This window comes from Anoplolepis gracilipes, chromosome 15 (assembly GCF_047496725.1).
Source record: "Anoplolepis gracilipes chromosome 15, ASM4749672v1, whole genome shotgun sequence".
Classification (NCBI taxonomy): Eukaryota; Metazoa; Arthropoda; class Insecta; order Hymenoptera; family Formicidae; genus Anoplolepis; species Anoplolepis gracilipes.
This window is the reverse complement of record NC_132984.1, coordinates 3954224-3975883: the sequence shown is the minus strand read 5'-3', so window position 1 is coordinate 3975883 and position 21660 is coordinate 3954224. Positions and strand designations below refer to the sequence as shown.

At 31.2% G+C, this 21660-nt stretch overlaps 1 protein-coding gene across 4 annotated transcripts in view; it reads right to left on the bottom strand.

The window, feature by feature from the left end:
- Positions 1 to 21660, bottom strand: part of Calx (sodium/calcium exchanger Calx) — a 66951-nt gene that overhangs the window by 42586 nt on the left and 2705 nt on the right. For all 4 annotated transcript variants that reach the window (XM_072907567.1, XM_072907568.1, XM_072907569.1 and 1 more), the window contains exons 2-3: positions 19260 to 19532; positions 921 to 1012 (exon numbers count right to left, since the gene is read on the bottom strand). In XM_072907567.1, coding sequence (XP_072763668.1) covers positions 921 to 1012; positions 19260 to 19532 — 365 coding nt within the window. The remainder of the gene's footprint in view (positions 1 to 920; positions 1013 to 19259; positions 19533 to 21660) is intronic.

Genomic DNA, 21660 nt, shown 5'->3' with positions numbered 1-21660 from the left:
AATTTAAAATTTTTGTTTTCGAATAAATTTGCCGCGAATATCAGGTATACTATTAGCTGTTTGCATGGACATCCAACAAGATATTTATCGATGATATTTGTGGATTCGTCATTAATAAGGCTTCAAATCGGATATACCTCGATGCGCGTTTAATTTTCAGATTTTATTATTATTATTATACGCGGTCGTCGAAATAAATAAACCAGGTTTTACGCGATATTTTTTCCCGCTTGAAAGCAAAGTTTTTTCATCAACTTGTCCTGAAAGGGAATTGGCAAAATTTTCAAGTTTGTATTGCCAAAAATTGAATCGAACAAAATGGAAGAAGGAACGCGAGCAAGTGACGGCGCTATCGAATGCCGAAAGTTTGAATCGAGATTCTCCTTGTTTCGCGTGCGTATATACAAGGTGAGCCGTTTAAATTTGAGTATCTGAATTTCCTTACGAATGTGCGAAAAAGCTCCTCGAGGAAAAGCATTGGATCGACGAAATTTTTCTATCCTACGCAAGAGAAATAATTTATACAATAATATTATATCAAATGTAAAAAATATATATTTTATTTATAAAAAGAAAGGAGAACAATATAATTGCACTTTACATATATATATGCATATTTTTATTATATATACATATATTAATAATTATAAACATATTATAAAATATATATATATATATATATATATATATATATATATTATAATATATATTTATTAATTTTCTATATAGTTTATAAAAAATATATATAAATATTATAATTACTTTTTATCGCAACCATTCGTCGATCAACAATTTTTTTTTTTCGAGGTTTTGCGCACCGATTAAATGTCTGATTTTGTGTAAAAAAAAAAGGGTAAAGGAAATTGTTGTCGGTTTTAATGTGTATCGATAAATCATGAATCGGAAGACTCAGTACTCACCTCCTTGCAACAATGGCTCGCCCAATTCAACATAGAGCAGAGCATCCTTCTCGTAAGAATCCTCCTCGATAATTTCTAGATTGACGAATTTCCTGAAATAATCAGAGAAATCCTTTGAAACAATTGCGGTAAACAAACAAGGTTGAGAATCTTGTTTTTATGTATAGCATTGCATTTCTTGTTAAATATTTAACATCAAATTCTATCTCTGCGGCGGCGGGAAATGAAACTCATCGAAATTATTACCGCTTTCAGCCCTCTCTTTGTGCGTTAATCGACCTTGTCTGTTTCGAACTACATGAACAGCATCGCGGAGAAACAAAGAGAGAGAGAGAGAGAGAGAGAGAGGGAGAGAGAAAGAGAGAGAAATCGATTTATTACTTTAGATAATTAAGTGTCGAATAACAGTGTGCAACTTGCGGATGCATATTAACGTCAAGAGGGATAATTGAGGGCTTCTTCTGGAAAGTGTGCTATTTTCTACAATATTGTAGTGTACTCCCGATAGGATAGTCATCAATTTCCATGAAAAGCGGAAAATCCAAGATCTTTCGATACTCGAAAGTTATGTCAAGTCGTTTGAACAGATTCGATAGAATTTGACTTGAAATTAAATGATACAATATTATTTTTAATGCTCGGGTAAAAATTGCTCGATAAATCAATTTTATAATATTTTTTAACATTGAATTTTAAAATAGCGTACATAATTACCTACAAAATATGACTAGAAAACTTATATATATTTTTAAAAAATCATACAATTTCAGAGAAATAAAAGTAATCGGTTTCCATATGAAACAAAACCGTGCTGGCTGCAGAATATCTCTTTTGAAATTTTGCAACATTTATTGGAAATTATTCCTTATTTATTATTTATTATTTATTCGAAAATGAAGAGTTTCAGAGATACTGAGCTTGTGTGCATTTCGAAGTGAGGGATATCCAGCATATTTGAATTACACATTTAAATTATATTCCTCTCTTGCCCTTCACTTCTCTTTGTCTCCTCTTTACATTTAATATTTAATGACCCAACAAAAAAGCTCATTTTGTCGATTGAAATATATTTTATATATTAGTATTTTTTTAATACTTTTTTTTTTTGAATTACATATTCCCTTTATGGATTATATATTCCTTTTATGTGTGAAGGACTCTTTCCCTATTATTTTTTTAAAGACTTTCAAGTTGTCATTCGATACTCGATATGCATGACATAATTACTTTTTTTTATAATGTATGACTCTATTATTTACAGATCCAGCGGTGTTTTCGTTGAAAAAAAAAAAAGATAAAAACCGAGCCGCTACTGTCATTTTCTTTTTCACTTTTATGCGAACGTTTTCTATCATCGCTTACAACACAAAAAGCTCTCTTTTATGTTCTCTCGCCCGCAAACAGTATGCAGTTCTTTATGAAAGAGATCTGTTAGTGGCAATAGATTAATAGTGCTTCCGAAAAGCCTTTAAAACGTTTGTCGTACGCTTCAACTTTTCACAACTTGGATCTCACAAAAGTTTAAAAGCTCAAAAGCTATCCGCCTCCGGCTAGTTATACTATAGTAATATCGTATATATATATATATTTTTTTTTGTTTTAAATACAAGGATTTAGCGGTGAAAATTCAAAAGTTTTTTGACGATTAGATCTGGAAAATACAAATTGATAAGAAATTCTCATTTACTGTTAAATTTTAAATTGATCTTAACGTCGTTTATTTCATGTTCGATAAGAGAAAAAGTTTAATATTATCACCTCAATCATTACAGAACCGCAAGAACGCAAATGGCAAATTTATAATGATCGTAATTCCGCCTTTTATGGTAAAGCTGCGGCTTTTACGGTTTTTGCGGCGCAAAAAAAAGAATGTCTTAATGGTTCTGCTGTTTTATGCACTTTTCCAACACGACATCGACCTTATCGATCCTAAAGTAGCTTAACCTTTCGATATTTTGTATAATAAGGATTCTCGGCAAAAGAGAGAGGATGTTATTCGCATCTAAATAGAGTTTATATGGGAACGTTAAGAAAGTTTTTTTCCTTTTTTTTTTTACGACGAATAATCTCGTGCGTTTAAGTCTCTGACATCGTAACATAAAAGCACAGTTGTACATCAGATAAAATCTCTCGTTTTAATTTTCTCGTAATGTCGGAGCATTACATCAGACTGAGACATATTATTGGACTTGTATTATTGGAGCCGCGTCTGTTCTCGAAAGGCTGAGACAACCATTTGTTACTTCCTACCTGAAATATCTACTCTAGGAGCTATAAGAGAACTACAAGCTCGCAGAGGCAACGGGTAACACATGCGAAACAACTTGAAAATGTCAAACATATGTCGTAGGCCACACATCGATAGGTCGCGACGCGTTATGCACAGGGTGACCGGAGACAAAGCGTGAAAAGGAAATACGCGCTTCGGATAGACTGTCACCGTTGACGTTTAAACTTTGCGTCTCTCGAGGTTCCTCGAGTTCTATTTATTCCGCCAACGACACTCGCGCATTCGTACTTATTTGCGTGTCTTTCATCTCTTTCATATCTCAAACTTTATTTTATATTATAATAAAAGAGAAAAAAATTGCACAAGAAAATAAAAGATTGATTTTGACGAGAAAGAGAGAGAGAGAGAGAGAGAAAACAGAGCTTTTAGAGACCGTTTTTGCTGAAAAGTAACAAGAAAAAAAACATAAGATTAATTAGTTCTCGAAAAGAAGCTTAAAGGATTCCTCGAGTTCCTCGGATTCCCCGAAAGTTTTTCCGGTAAAAATTCCTCGAAGAATTCCATGCATGACAGAATTCACCGAGAGATCGATTGCATAACACGTGTCGAGCTTTCATAATACACAGTCCTACAGTAATACACGAAGCCGTACAAGCGCAGCGAAACGAAAGCTCGTTAAGGCGAAAGACTTAATTTAGCGGCGTTATAATTAAACCGGTTAATGCTTGTTATCTTGAAGGTGTAGGCATCGTTATACGCGAGACTTAATCCGCGTTCATTCATATCGCTTTATGATCGACACGATGGATTATTTTTCGACGCGGAACTCGTAATTTAAAAAAAAAATGTAAATCATAAGTGCATATATTTATATTAAAACTTCAAAACTTACCATTTTAATAAAAGGTAAAAAGAGGCGTTAAATTCACACGTCAGTTGAAACTGTTCATGTATTCACAAAATAGTGTTAATTTAATTCTACAAAAATAGTGATTTAAAAAACTTGCGCTGACTGAAAATGAAGTTATAAAAATATTCCAACTAAAATAAATTGTACAAAAGAGTTGTTTTAATATGCTCAAATAAAAAAAAAACAAGGATATAATATGACACATAAAATTAAAAATTAATAAAAAGATTAAAAATTAGAAAAACAGAAAAATAAAAATTTATATAAAAATTAATTTATACATATATTTTTTTTTTAATACGCTGTAAAGAATCGACTTGGAAGATTTTGTAAACGTGTTATAATCCTCTCGTGTCGCATTTTAATTTGCTCTGGGAGAAGAGATTTACTCTTTAAATATTTTCAAAATTCAGCAGCACCGGACGTGTCCCTGATAGTCGAATATCAACGACGCGATCCCGAGAAATTCAGGAATGTAAAATCATCTCGTTACATCCGACGTAAATGAAGCACGTCGATTACTCTTGCCGGGAAAAATGGCGGCCGCAAATTTATTAATCCGCGAATACCGAAACGACGAGCCGAGTTTGCACTTAATTGCGAGTTATCCGGCTACAAATGACGACGGAAAGCCGCGTAATGCGTTTTAATGGGTGGAGATATCGTCTAACGCGATTAACCGACCCTTTGTGCTGACGAAGGTCTTAGGGTCTTAAGGTAAATTGTATTACATCACGCGCGCGGCTCGGTTGCGTCTCACTGAAATGAGTTCATTCGCTTTAACGAGCACATTTGCTTGAAGAAAGGAAAAAAAAAACTTAAATTACATCCGCAAACTTAGTTTCCAAAGTTCCTAAAGTATTATATCTTCTAAAGTTGCCGAAGAATTCATCAGAAATATCCTGAAAAAAAATTCCAAAAAATAAATCTGTAAAGACTGTTCAGATAATTTGATTGATTGTAAGTATAATGTTCGGCTAATCAAGATTGCTCTTCCTCTCATGTCTATATCCATATGATTTTTCAGGGTTTGTACTTTTTGATAAAACCTGGAATTCTCAAGAATTTTTGGTGTGCATCTGGTAAAATCGAAAAATTCTCTCATGGAATTTAAAAAAAAAAATCTCTTTTTTGATCATTTTGCTCTTATACTAAAAAATATTGAATATGCACTACATATTCTTTATTTTAATTTTTAGCGATAAATAAAAATATTATAAAAATTATTATAAAACATTTTTATTTTAATGAAAGTTATTATTCAGAGTACATTTGTAAACCTAGCATTTAAAACTTAAATGGTTTTGTGTTTTTCCTTCATGAAAAGCATTAGAAAACGTGTGGAATTGCACCAAAAAAATCTTTAAAATATTCTGTTTACTTGGAATTTTGAACAAAATTCCCGGAAGGTCAGGGGATTTTTTTTACATAAGATTTGAATAAACACTCCGTTTTTATTTACATATTTTTATATTTTTTAAATATTTCCATTTCTGCCTACCTCTATCATTCCAATTTATTTATTATTTATAGTGTACAAATAACAACAACATTTTTTTACACGTCCACGTCTCTCTGCGTTAAAAAAGAAAATTCATTACTTTGCTTTAACTCTCAGAGGAGTTTATTTTCCCGGGACAACCAATTTCTCTTCCACTCTCTATTCTACTTCGCTGGCCCCTTATTCGTCTTCATATGTGCATTAGCGAACCCCGACGTAATGCTTCCGGGGTGAATCTGATTACGCGCTGAATGAATTTCAGAATTACACCCGACGCAAAACGTAATAAGCGAAACCCGAAATAGCAATTGCGAACTTTCCGCTATTCCAGAAGCTTGAGAGTCGTTAAAACCTGTAATATTGTTTTGATAATAAAAAAAATAAATTCCAGCAGTCTTCCCTCGAGCATTATTTTTTTGCCAAACAATCCACCTTCTGGCCGCTTTACGACATCTCATAATGTTTTACTGATACCTATAGATAAATTATTGGATTAAAATTGAATATAGCGAAATGCTATCTAATTACTAATTAAAAATAACACAATCAATAAATAATATTGTAATATATGTACACGATATTAAACATATAGAATTAATATTGTGTATATTTTAGTGGGAAAGATATAATTAATATTATATTACTAATATAAATAAAAATATTTTGAGAGAAACAGATAATGAATAATAAAATTATTTTTTGAGATAATAAAATGTAAATCTAACAATGAGGTTTCATCGTTTGTTGAAGTGTCTTGTATATGCAGAAAGATTTGAAAATATCAAAATACCTGATAATATATTATTAATAATTACATTACATTAATAAACATACACATGATTACCTTAATAAATGATTAATGTAATATATTGATATTAAAAAGATTAAAATAATAACAAGTTAATTATACATTTATTAATGTATAATAATGCTTTATTTTAATTATTTTAATGATAATTTTATCTTTCAAATGTAATTTTCGAGTAGTGTAAATTACGTAGTCTAGAAAAAGAGAGAGAGAGAGCGAGCTTAATTAATTATATTACTATTATTAAAGATATTTAACAATAAGTTATAAGTAATAAATAACAATAAATTGTATATTGAGATAACGCACATATATAAAGACACAAGAGACAATGTAATAAAAAATACAATCGGAAGATCTAGCCTTTTACTTGTCGGACACCTCGTAGAGGACACGAAGGATGGTCGGATAAAATTCGATTCTTTTATTTCTATCTCAGATAACTCATTTGTCATCCTAAAAACATCTCCCGCACGAGTGCACCCTAGTGAAAGAACATACATTTCGGAGCCACCGTCCACCATACGAAATAAAGCCATGGTCCACTTGGACCGTTCTTGCGTGAGACGCGAATTGAAACGCTCGCGCGAGCGGAAGGGTGACAGAAAGGGTCCTCACTCTCGGCGAAGAGAGATTAAAATAAAGCGACGGATTTAGCACAAATCGCGGCGTCCAAAACACAGACATCTACTAAATGAGAGAGAGATTCTTAATTTTTTAATCATTTTTATTTTTCACACACACACATATATATATATATATATATTCGAAGAAAATTTTATATTTATTATAATATATATAATTCAAATATAAAATATATATAAATTTGTTTTTAATTTATATTACATATATATATATATATATATGGATATTAATTTAGTACATTAATATTATAAAATTAAATAAAATTATAAAATACAAAATGTAATATATTTATTAAAATGCAGTACATTAAATGCACGAATATAAAATATAATACGTATATATCGCTTTTTATATAGTAATTATATATTAATATATAATTAAAATATATAATATATTATATATATATATATATATATATATATATATATATATATTTAATATAGTGATAAATTTTGTCGGAAGTTTTCAATACCAGTTCAAGACCCGACGTTTGCAATATCCCTGGCGATACCCGAGAAGGTGGAAGGCGACGCCTTTCTCCGACGACGCCGACGCCGACGCCGACGCCGTGAGGTCGATCGCCCTAAAGTAGTATCACAACAACCAGAACGATTTTGGAGCTGATACGTTGGAGAAGTTGCTGGCGTGCAGTGGTGCCCAAAAGAAACTTGCAATCATTATTTATCAAGTTTAAAAAAATCAAACGTGTGATGCACATGTCAACAAAAGAGAGCGACGTTTATTCATCGACGTTTTATTGACATTCCTCACGGGGTAACCACGATGACGTTTTTTTCTTTTATTTGTTATGCGGGGATTCTAATAACGAATGGGTATTATTAAGCCATGTATTTTTTTTATCCTAATTCGTTATTAGTTAACATAACTTGGAATTACGTCTGCGTATTTAGTGTTTTCACAAGTTTATCAGATTCCGTCCATGTCTAGACGCTATTAGTAGCGCTCTTATCATAGAACGAACGAGAACTCATTAAAGGCTAATTTGCATGGATTTAAGTAACGTCGCGGGATTAAATAACCGAATAGTCACTTGGTGCCGTTAATTAAATTAATTAACGTACGCGTCAAGATCGGATTAAGTTTACTTTCTTTTATCTCTCACTACTTTGCCTGTCGCTTCGTTTTTTTTTTTTTTTTAGAAATGCTTTCGTATTTTGTAAACATATTAACTGTATGATATATATATATATATTTGTTTCTTTATCATTACGTGAAATTATGCTCTTCCTTCTTGATCTCAAATTATCTCTTAAACAAATTCCCAAAGTACGGGTGTTAAGAAGGGCGTCCAGGTGGTGATAACGCAGTGCTTTATGGAGGACAGATAAGCAGTTTCCATAGTCGAGATATGGATGAGCGCCGACAGGAAGGTCTAACTATAAATAGCGTTAGAATATCCATTTAAGTCCGTACGCATGTTAAATCGATCGACCTCTACCCGCTAGAATGAAGTCTTACGTTACTGATAAACACCGATCTCTTTCTCTTTCTCTTTCTTCTCGAAGGCAGGAAAATTCGCTTATTTATAACCCAACGTCTTCAATGAAGCCTAACGAGCTGCTAACAAATGGCATGTGCGTGTTTAATTTAAGTGCGTGTCGAAAATTAAAATTTCCATTTTTAGGAAAATATATTTCGTTTACGTCACGTATTTGCTTGCAGAATCGAAACATATATATATATATATTTTTTTTTTCGTACGAAATACTGAAAGGAATTCAGTTGGAAAAAAATGTCATAACTTGCCCATTCGTCTCATTGGAAAATTCCGAATATATATACGAAATCGTAAAAAATGGAGGCCATCTTGCGTCTGATCTCGTATTCGTCTCATTTCTCACCGAATCTCGTCGGCATCGAACCGTCCGGTGTCGATATCCGGTTATATTTCCCTCTCCAAAATTCTCGGCTGCAGGAAGATTCGCAGGAAATTGCATGTCGCCGACTTGGAGTATTCGTGACGATTTCACGCCGTAGAAAATTTCCTTCTCACGAAAAGGAGCAAAGTGCAGCGGAAACACAGAGTATGCAAAATACATATTTAATATGTATATGCACAGAATGTGTCGTAAAAACACCTGCAGGATCAGCTTTAAAAATGGATTTTTCAAGTAAAAGATTTAAGACCAATTTTTCCTGAGCGAAAATGTTGCACTGAAATTACATGGTTAATATAAAATTACATATATAGACAGATAAAAAAAAATACATATATATATATATATATATATATATATATACTTGTTTATTTGAATAATAAACTTTGTTTTATCGAAAAATGTAAAGATCGTTTACGATAAATTTTGTCGAAGTAATGGCGAAATTTTCCAACAATCGCGAGAATAATTGCGCGATTTTATCGTAAATGTATTGCACAAGTCAAGTGCCTTTTTCGCGCAAACTGCAGCGAAAGCTGCATTTAACTGCATTAAAGCCGTCTCTCGCGGCACCGTGCACACCACATAATGTCCCCGTTACCACTATGTCCATCGATATACACGTAAAGAATAGGCCACGTGTAAAATCACGATGTAAATCGTTTCCCGTATGCTGCACGTATAAATGTACGTTAAACCATATGTGTGCGTTGCGTAAAACGTACAGCAGTAACCGCAGAGATAAATAAATAAACATATCCCCCCTGATTTACGGAGAAATTGCAGAGAAACTATATTTGAGGAGAGCTTAGTTTAGACTCAGATCAGACGTTAGATCGATGATCGCGAAAACAGATTTATCGAATTTTTATCAAAAATTCTGCCTGCGAATACGAATTTCCATTATAAAGTCTTATTAATTTTATTACAGATTTCAATTTTACATTTGTGTCATAAATCTCTTTTATACACATTTTATATTTTTTATAAATATTTATTTTTATTGCATTTTATTGTGTAATTTTGTTTTTATTGCAATTTTCAATTACGGGAATTTTTTGCAGAAATAAAAGAAAGGAAATTCAATTTTTAATAAACACTATATTTTTATAGATTGCTAAATTTTTGGATCTCCCTCAAATTTAGAAGGAAACTTATTTTCATGCTAATTAAATTCATATCTTATTTTACGATATCCATCGAAATTCATTGACTATATAAATCTTGAGGATATATATTTTCGAAGAATTAACGTTTCTAAATTGAGTAGAAATTAACGAGCAATTTTTCCTTCTCCCGGACGATAAAATTTCTAGGCGCGTTTCTCGGCAATGTAGGTCGAATGGTACGGTGGACGTGAATGTAAAAACTCATCGGTCGTATATACTTTGAACATCACGGATTATTCCAGGACGTTTGATATAGCGGCGCTATGTTTGCCCGAATGTTGCGTATTGCCTTGGCAATCAAAGCGATCCTTCGAAACCGGCACACACGTTTGTATTTATCCATGTTCTGCACATAATGGCTTGGCAAATATTCGTGTTCCCATCCCGTCTCCCCTCCATTCATGCTGGCTCTCTCTCGTCTTGTTTCACTCTCTATATAGTCTGTAATTCGGCCTGTAACCCTTTTGATGTGACGCGCGGTGTGAAATATGACCAGAGATGCGGGAGAATCCAATTATTTTACACGATCGCACAGGAAGAAGTGTAATACCTCTTTTTTTCATGAGATTTAAATTTAAAAAAAATATACATATACATATAAAAATTTTATTTTATTTTACATTGATTCTGGCCTTTATATTTTTCGTTGAAATTTACTTAAAACATTGATAAGCTTTATTTATTATTATTATTATTTATTTCTTTATATTTTTTATTATTATTTATTATTTAATTTTTAATTTTTATATTATTTATTTTATTGTTTATTATTTTTATTATTTTAAGCTTTATTAAAAAGCAGGAGCTTTAAATGTTGTCTACAAATATAAAAATATTCTCTCTTTCTCTATTGATCTAAAAGCTTTGAAAACTCAATTATCTAATTGGAATAATTTGAAAACAGAAGAGATATTTTTTCGAATGAATATTGAGCAAATTTTCGCTACGCAGTAGAATGACGTGCGTCGGATGTGTATATTTTCGCGTGAGGATAATTTGTCTCGTTTCATTGATGGAACGAGAGGAGGCAGAAAAAACGTGCGGTAACGCGATATGTCGCAACGCGAAGCGTCACACGAGTCCATAAATGGGCCAACGAGGGGGTTGGGAAGCTCCTGGAATGCACTACGTTACATCCTTGCACCCTCCGACGTCAGATTGCACCACCGACGCAAGCTTGCTTGTCGTAAAAATTGAAATTAAGAAAAAAAGAGTCATTCCATTCCTTTATACGATAATGTTATGCTTTCTTTTTTTCTTTTTTTAAAGAGAAAATGAGATAACATTTTACTTTTTTAATTTTACATTCTCTATTTAAAAATGAGGGATTGAAGAATATATATTTAAAAACATTTAATAACAAATAATGAATTTATTTTATAAAAAAAAATAATGATTTATTATAAAAATTTATATTTAACACATACACACGTATATTGTATACATTATCTTTTATAATATCTTTTATAATATTAAAAGTATTTATAATATTAACATTAAAAAATATATATGTTTTATATATATATATATATATATATATATATATATATATATTTTTAAAGATGCTTTTTTTGAATGCATTTTTAAATACAAAATGCAAGATTGAAATGAAACATTTACATAAAAGTGTTGATTCTAGAATAGTTCTCATATTCGGCGAGAAGGAAATAACACGAGACTCTTTGTATTGTTTCCTGACGAGTTTACAATTACATTCTTCGAGAGAGATTCTAGCAGACAAAATCCGGATTAATTCCAATTTAACTATTCAGATAAAATTCGAGATATACTACATATATATATATATATATATATACTCTATCATTATATAGCTTCTCGTTATGTAAAGAAATAAAAGGAATTCTCTTCCTACGTGGAAATTCTCCGCGATTCTATTATATATTAAAATCAGCAAATCTACTCAGGTTGCTGTACGAACAACAAACTTATTTGCAGTCCTTCCACGGCGAAATCGCCTCTTTTCTAGGAACTTAAAGTTTACTTCAAAAGCACCGAGATATAATAAACATAATCTCTCTTGGCTCGCCTTTTTTCTTCTCATAATTGTGACATGACAGTATTAAGTTCTTTATAAACATATTCGGAGCAAAAAAAAAAATATACACATATATAATTCTGAAGTGTATATTCAATGCGAATTAAAATAATAAACATTAAATAATACATATTATAAATAACAGATAAAATTTATTAAAACTCTCCGTCTCATACAAATCGTCCAAGAGAAATCGAAAATCTATAACAATATGATACCTATCTGAAATCTACATGATATAGATTTTTCAGTTATTTTTAGGATTTACGTATCAAAAAGCAACGAAGAAGAAATTTGCAGTCCATTGTTAAAATTGGACAAGATGTAGGTTAGCTGTCGGGATAATTTTTTTATCAAGCGGAGCGAAACGGGCAGAAGTGACGGCAAACTTAACAAAACAGTAGCTAATGGAACGAGGGGAGCTAAAATCACATTCGAGAGCTTTTCGGAGACGTTAAAATCCGCCACGTGTCTCCCGATAATGGATGCTCCACGTGCGCGTGAATTATAAAATAAAATTATTACTTGTTTAATATAAGGCAAAACAAAATACACACAAATATTATTATTATATAATTTTTTTATTATTATTAATATTAATAAGTATTCAAAATTATAATTATAATAATTATATTTTATACATATATATATATATAAAATTAAGATATAATTATAATTTTTATATTAATTATTATAATGACAATTTCTATTATTAATTAATATTAATAAATTATGGTTTCATTAATATCCAAAAATCCCATTTGATTACTTTAATCTCGTGTATTCAACGCATTGTCCGAATTTCCTCCGAACAATGAACGAATTTTCCCGTGAATTAGGACACGTAACTCGAAGCCTTAATAGCTCCCTTTTTAACCGTTCTATTTCTTCGCGATGAAAAGATCCGTTTATACTGCCCGGACGAAACTTTCAACGAGATCGGCAAATTTTGCCACACGTGCGCACACCGACAATAATTTTATAGCGATAACTTTCATCGCGGAAGGGGTGAAACAAAGGGGCGAAGGGGAAGGGGAGAAAGAGTCGTGTAGGAAAAACGTGTCTAACGGGGTCGTAAAGGTAAGATCGCACGTCTTTCGCGCGAACGCGATGTCCATTATCGTTCCCCAGTAACCCCGATACAGGGCACTTTTCATTTCGCCCACGTACATCGAGTTAGGCGCACCCGGGTATAAAGCACCGTTCAGGTACACTGGCTGTTTTTCCTATTAACCCTCGAAACACACGCTGTAAGCTACATTCCGTTTGCGTGAAGGATATATCTCGCGTAAGCTATTCTGAGAAAGCCGCGCTGAATAAATAAATCAAAATTATATTCCACACGTAATCCTGGAGAAAGGCACGTCAAATCGATACTTGATTAATTATTTCGCTGCTCTTGTATTCTGTAAATATATCTATAATTATGATTACGTGTTATTTTGATCGAGTTCCAAGAGAGTTTGCAACGTGAGCTCTTATTCATTTAAAGCGAATTTAATGTACTCCTCTTGAAGAACAAACATAATTTTCATACCCTCTTCTCAAGTTTAGAATAATATATGTGAATGGTTGTCGCTGCAGAGATGATATATTTTGACAGCTCAAATGTGTTTAACTTTAGCAGTGAATAATTATAATAGTGATTTTATTCGTTATACCTTTGCATCGGGAAAGACATTTCTTTTTTTTTTTTTTTTTTTTTAATTTTACGCTTTATTAGATAATATGTATAGCGTGAAGGAAGAAATAGCGCGTGTGCGCTTTGTAATATATTCCGATGAATGAAAAAATATAATAATGGACGCGCAAAAAACAGCATATGTTTGCGGAAAAAAATTATCCAGTAGAATTGGACACCCTGTATAATATAACCACCTAACGTCGCTTCATTAGAAACCCTCGGAGAGTTCAACCCTTTGGAAAAAGTTCCACCCTCGACGAGCCACACACACTTTTATATTTAGCAGTTTAATTTTACCTGAACTTTTTCTAAATCGATAAACTTAATTTCTCTCGCGTAAACCGTGTTCTCCTCTTCGTCAAATTTACATCGTTAATTTATTAATCTCCTTAGATTGTCGATATTTATCGAGAATTCACGTCATCTTCGATATCGAATCTGTGTGATGTGGTTAAAAAATTTAAATACGAACATGTTATTAACTATCATATTTTTATAATATAATATAACATAATTTTTATAATTATAATTATAATATTTATGTATTATTATAATAATTAGAATTTTTATAATATAATATAATTTATAACAGTTACACTTCTTATAAAATTAATAATCAATTTCTGAATCTTATAAATGACTTTGCTGTTATAACCGTTTTAATTTGGTCAGTATTTCCCCCAAGCATTAATTAACAGTAAATCCAATTAAACCGAATATTACTATTATAATATAATTTATAATAAAATATAGTTTAATTTTTATAATTATAATATTTATATATATTATTATAATAATTATGATAATATATTAATTATAATTATAATTTTTATAATATAATATAATTTATAACAGTTACACGTCTTATAAAATTAATATTCAATTTCTGAATCTTATAAATGACTTTGCTTTTACAACCATTTTAATTTGATCAGTAGTTTTCCCCAAGCATTAATTAACAGTAAGTCCACTTAAACCGAATATTACTATGAGAAAAAGTATAATAAGTTATAGTATGATAGCATAATTTGCATAGAAATAAAACTTTGATTATATTTTCGTTAGCATAAATCATTATTAATTAAAAGTTTTTAATTCTCAATATCCTGAATATCTCGCTGACATTGACAAGATCTCGCCAGGATTCGGTTAAGAATTCTTGAAGTTAAAGTTGTTTAAAAACTGTTTTAAAATCATCTCGCATAAAGACTGAGAACGAACAAGGTACGATATTTGCCGATGGTAGAGTATTTCTATCTCGTTGGTGGGTCACTTCAAAAGGCAACTTAACATCTCGCAAACTCTGAACATTCTTTAACTAGATCGCGCCGGAGAATGGAAAGTTTAAGAAAGATTTATTCTGAAATCTCACACACACACACACACACACACACACACAGTAGAGAAAAGAAGTCCAGTAAGAGGAATTTAAAAATGAATTCAGTTGCGATATAAAATGTTACTGACAAAATTATTTGTCTCACAAATCGTAAACAAAGTAGGAACGAGAACGATCGACTTTTCGATTAATAAATAATGCTGATGATATTTTTTAATTGTGATGCTACGCGAGAGAAAAAAAAACACTATTTCCGTGCTATCAGAAATACCGTCTTAAAAACATATAATTACATTTTACGTGAAAAATATATTTCTCTAATAATGGTTATATACTCTTTGGAGAGAAATCGGTTCAACCAACTTAAAACTTTGCAAGTGCAATTTCTTCAAAACTCTATTTCCTGACCTGAATCATGAGAGTGCTCAATTTAACGTTAAATACTTTTCAGAAATCCTCATAAAACGGTTCCGACGCGACATTGTTCAATCAAGCAATAGAGGGTCGCGAACAATAGCGTGAAATTGGAGGGCTGCACGTATCGGAAACATGTGTCGCTATGCAATTGTTGGGGCTGAGATTAAGACCAAGAATGATTTACAAAAGATCCGACGAACATGTTTCCATGGAAATTTTAAAAAATATATATTAATTTATTAAATTTTTTTTAAATTAGTTAGTGCTCAAAAACAAACGTGACATAAATTATATTGAAAAGTAGAATTTAATAATTTAAGAGAATAAAAAAGAGAGAAAGAGAGAAAAGGGGGGCACACTTTACGTGACAATCTCAATAAAACTTTCCCCAAAAATTATTCGATGACGGTTGCTTCATTACCAAGGGGCGAAACACCCCTCTAGTTCTTATCTACTTGAGAAAACCTCCATTTTTATCCGAGGGACGGCGACAATCTGACGATGCTTATCGGGGTGACTGGGTAACATTACGTCTCTCGTTCGGCACGCCACATTTTCTTTTATCAAGATCCTCGACACAGACCCTCAAAAGGGATATGCGATAAATTACGATTACTCAAGAGAACTGTTTTATTGTGTTTCTTAGTACTTTTTTGCATTTAAGATGAAGTAGTAATATATTCAAATATTATATATATATATATATATATATATATATATATATATATATACCTTCATATTTGAAAAAAGAGAAGCTTATAAAGCGCTTTTATGTATGTGTGTTATTTTTTATTGTATGAATGAAATCATATGTTGAGACCAGAATAAAAAATATATATGTCATAAATATTTCTCAAATAAACAGTATCTAAAACAAATAACACTTCCTTACTAAAACTCAGTAGGTATAAAAATATCCACATATCTCAAGATCATGAATCTTGAATTAGAAAGAAATAAAATCCTACAAGAATTTCAATAATTCAATCATATTAACTGATCGCTAAATGATTGACTCAATCAAAGGTTTTTTTTTTTTATAAACTTTATTTACACGTAAGCAGAACTTACTTTTGAAATAATTGTAGAAATTTCCCATTTGTAAAATATAATTTATGATATATAAATTATAGTGTATTTATAATACTGTTTTTTTTTTTTTCACGCACACACTTACGGCCTAATATCATTATCAAGTCACGTCATTTTGTGAAATAAAATTCTTTGAATGCAAACAGATGAAAGGCCCTCTAATTGTGTCCTACCAGTCGCTAATTACTGATAAGGTTGTGATAGGAATGCATTGTGCATGTTGCAGTATCCCCTGTCGCATAGTTAATTGCAGTAGACGAGCTATCCATATTCGATCGAGCGTTATTATGGGAAATTTCGATAGGCGTGGCTATTTGTGATATCGTACAAAGTAGAATTAACCGGATATTTCATTTAAATTATCAATCATATATAAATTAAATAATACGTCAATTAATATATGTAAATTTCTATCAGTTAATATGCATATATAATTTTTAATACATATAATGTGATAGAATTTAATTTAATACGATATAAAAAAAAAAATTTTATAAAATTTTTATCAAATAAGTTAGATCTCTTTAGCATAATAAAAAATGTTACAAGAATAGAATTTTAATTTTTATTTCGATTTATTTTTTTTAATCTCATCAAGTCATAATTTTTTTTTTTTTTTTTTTTTTTCTAAGGTAGGGTTACATCGTTATTTTAGATAGGGTGTACATTGGATAACATCCGCCGATCTAATTATCCGGCGCGAGTTTCTAATTACCGATCGTGTCGCGATAACGATCGATCCTTAACCATTGTGGTTGTAACACGTTCGCTACAAGCTCCTTCGGTAACCGATACGATCCTGCAACACTATCCGATAACGCTATTTTGAAATAACACAGTAATAAAAGAAAGATCATATTTCCTTTTTTCGCATAGACTTTTAAAAGATTCGCTTTTCGAGAGATTGTCTGTAAATATTTGAAAAATATTTTTCTTTTTTTTTTTTTTTTTTTTTTTAGATAATTTGATTAACTTTTATTGAAGATAAATACAAATATAAAGTACTTTATTTTATTTCATTTTTTTCATATTTTATTATATCTCGTTTTTTGTTGTTTTACTAGTCTGTAAATTTTTTATTATATCTTTGCTATTTCTTGTCTTTGATATATACTAAAATAGCACTTAATCTTCTTTCTTGTCGTGAAAATTTTGTTTTAATAGTTAAAGTAGAAAGTTTCTTCTCTACTCTGACCGACTATGTATGAAGTATACCTTTTAATATATAGATTGTTAGACTTTGCAATCTTGCATAACGCACATTAATTTAAAATCGATGTAAAGAACAACCGCTTTTTTAATCGACAGATTGAACACACGCTGTTAGCAAATTCACGAGGCTTTTAAATATTTGATTAATAATTAGAATTAATAATAGAAAAAAAGGTAAGAAAAATTCAAACAAGAGTTTGTCAATTAATATAAAGAAGTAAACAATCACATCGAAATAAATGCAATTAAAATTATTTGAATCGAAAAATCTTTTGAATAAATTAAATGAATATATGATTAAAACTCCGCTAGAATATAAGCGTAAATAATTATATATAATGGAGTTAATTTAATTAATCATCAATACATATTTATATAAATGTGATCGAGATTAAAAACCATAAAATGTACATTTAGTAAGATACACGATCAATTAAAATCAATTAATGTGTAGTGAATAGACGGCCTCTCTTATATATTTTCTCTTCGCCTCCTATCTAATCGATGTTACGTAGACAATATACGCCTATATTAATGCACCTATATATCTCCCTTCTAGCAATGAATTTCTTATCGACCTCTCTTTACGACCTTACCACGCTCATTTGACGCGATCTTACGAGCTACTGGGTAGCTTCTGTACGTATCGAGAAGCTGTAAATTATGAAAATCACATCACCGCTTTCTCTTCATTTTTATTCGTAACAACCTTAACTGAGAAATAACATTGTTCTCGAGCTTATAAATAATTTTCGTAAATAGAAATTGCACGGTATATTTTCTCTTGTTTCCATTTTAATTTAAGTATCGATTCGGTTTATATCAATACCGAAACCGGGGAATTGGCACAAATATTAGTTGTACGATTCAACCGACATACGTATATGTATACGTGTGTCACGTGGAATATATTTTATTATATATAATTTATTTTGTTTTCTTCCAATAAAATATTGCATCGATCAATATATAATGTTTAAGAAGAGGGAGAGAAAAAGATTAGTTATAAATGCGCTCAATTTCTTCTTCCCGTTTTCTTGAAAATTGAAATTTTATCGACCCCACGATACCTTTGAAACATCTCTTGCTTCCCTTCAAACACGTATTATATGTAAAAGTTTGTTTTTTTTTTTCCTCGCGACATTGGCCATTAAAGCAAAGAGCTCGCCGCTAAAGCCCGCCATTGTCTTAGGTCGATGACTCCAAGGCCGAAATAGAAAATAGAATTGTAAAACGGAAGGGAAAAGTATATACATACATATATATATATACGTATTTCGAATAATAATAATTAACTTTCTCTTGCCCTTCTTAACGAGCGTTCGATTTCACTCGACTAATCTCATAATTTATCGGGAATTATCGTTATGTCACTCACTCTGTCTGATTATCCTCAAAGGTCAGGCTGCCCTCGGTGTGAACGTATTGTTTGCCAGGCTTCGCGGTGCCCTCCACGGTGCGATAGGGGATGATGACGCGACCCCGGGCTCCGCTGTAGCGCACCACCCGCAGAGGGTACTGGCCCACGCTTTCCACCAGCTCCACGTCTCTCTCGGGGAAGCCGAAGATGCCGCTGTGATCGTCATCCAAGATCATCACCGTCGCCAGGCTCGGCGAGACGAGCATTGCTGGCTGCGTCACGTTGCTGAGTCTAAACAATCAAGAGGTCAGGATATTAATTTATATTTTAAAATATTATATTTTAAGTTTTTATATACACACACATTCTCGTAAGAGTAGCGTGTAACAATGGAAATTTTTAAATGGCACGAAAATGATACTTTAAATCGTCAAATTTATATATTTTTTTTTGAAGAAGGTATATGCATTATTTAATAATTTATTATCAATAATTAAAATTTAACATGAGAATAATTTTCATTAAATGACGTCTTTTCTTCAACTAAATATAAGTAGCATTCATGAAGACCCTCTCATTCATCAAATTGACAAGTTTCTAATGATACATTCTGTAATTTGAATGTTTCATCAGATGTTCTTTATTTTGCATCTAAAAATGTCCTTTTGCGCAGAATTCTTTAATCAAGTTTGTGGATAAGCTAGTCTATAATTTGGACACTGAATATTCGTCATTTACAAGAGATATCTTCGAAGACGTTATTTTTATCGCTGACCTCCTTTGATATCTTTTAACGAGCAGATTTCTTATGTTGTTTATTTTTACTTTTATGTAAACTCCAGTTTGTATCTGGAAGTTTAAACAAAAATTCTTAGCATTTAATGGCGATAAAAATATTGTATTATTATAATTTATATTATTTCGGATTTAATTATTTATGATAATATTTTGTATAACATATTTAAAAATTATATATTAATTTTAAATTAACTAATACTATTAAAAACTTTTTATCTTGCGTATAAAACGATAATAGATAATATTAATCTATCACAAAGATAGTACGTAATAGTATAATTGCTTCATTAAATAATTCTTTCTCGGCATTATTTCTCTCGTGTTATCATTATATATTTTTTTTACTGTTTGATATATTATATTTTCCTTCATTAAATAGAAAATAAAATATTTCTACAAATTTGTTGTACGACAAAGAGTCGGCTAATATATTTTGACGTTAAAATAATTCGCTTACACGCGAGATAAAAAAATTATAAATTATCTACAGCAATAATCTATATAGATTCAGAATCTTGTGCGTGTATGTGACAAAGATTATTAAGTAACAATGGTTTTTCTCCTCGACCCACATCGTTAATAATCAAGGCAACGCTTTATTTGGATAATCGACGCGGAAAAAACGTAACAGTACTCGTATCAACATCCTCAATGGTGTGCCATTTTCGTTGATTTCTCTCTTACAATTAGTCGAATTATACGTTTATCGGTGTGCGCGCTTTACTTCTAGATTTAATTGCACATGCATGTGCGGTTTTCGCGCGACCTCACGATGCAATCTAACATGCGAGGCTGCGTTGGATATAACAGAAAATATCAGGTCACCAATAGACCAACAACACACGAGCCCACAATTTACAATCGTGCAGCGAAATAAAAGAGTCTGTTCTAATTGCACTTTTTGTATTTAAAAGCGAAGTTATATATCTCCGAGAGAGAAAGACGCGACCGACCGAAAAAGGAAGGGGAAAAAAAACCACAATGAAGCGTAATGAATGATTAAAGGCGGCAATATATAAGTAGCACCAATTGTCTTTCATTATCATGTCTGGCAGTGTCTTTTTTTTTTTTTTTTGTGACGCAACAACGTGGATTTCTTCCTACATAACCACATAGCAGACTTATAATAATTGTTCACTTGACATGACATCATTCAGTTTCAGCGAGTAATTGATTCGAGAAACCAAAAAATGCATTATAAAGGGCAAATATATGGGAAATATGTTGATACAAAAATTATATAAAATCAAATGCACCGATATGAAAAATAAACGATATTAAGTGTGTTGATAATTAAAGACATTCGTTATTAAATTAATTAAATACTATAATATATACATTTATTATTATACAGTTAAATATTATTAATTATTCAATATTAACAGTCTTCTAATTTATTCATCTTTTCTCAAACTTGTTTTAAACCCCTTTAACACCCTTTCAAACATGTGTGTTGAATAGAACGTTAATAGCAGGTTGAATTACACGAAGAAGAATGGCCAGGCTAACCGCTCCTAACATCCTTAATTAAATCGACTATTAACAGCTTATCCAGATGAAATTGCGAATGCCGTTCGTTTGAAATTAATTGAATGATTGCCTCTTTGCCGCTAATCAATGA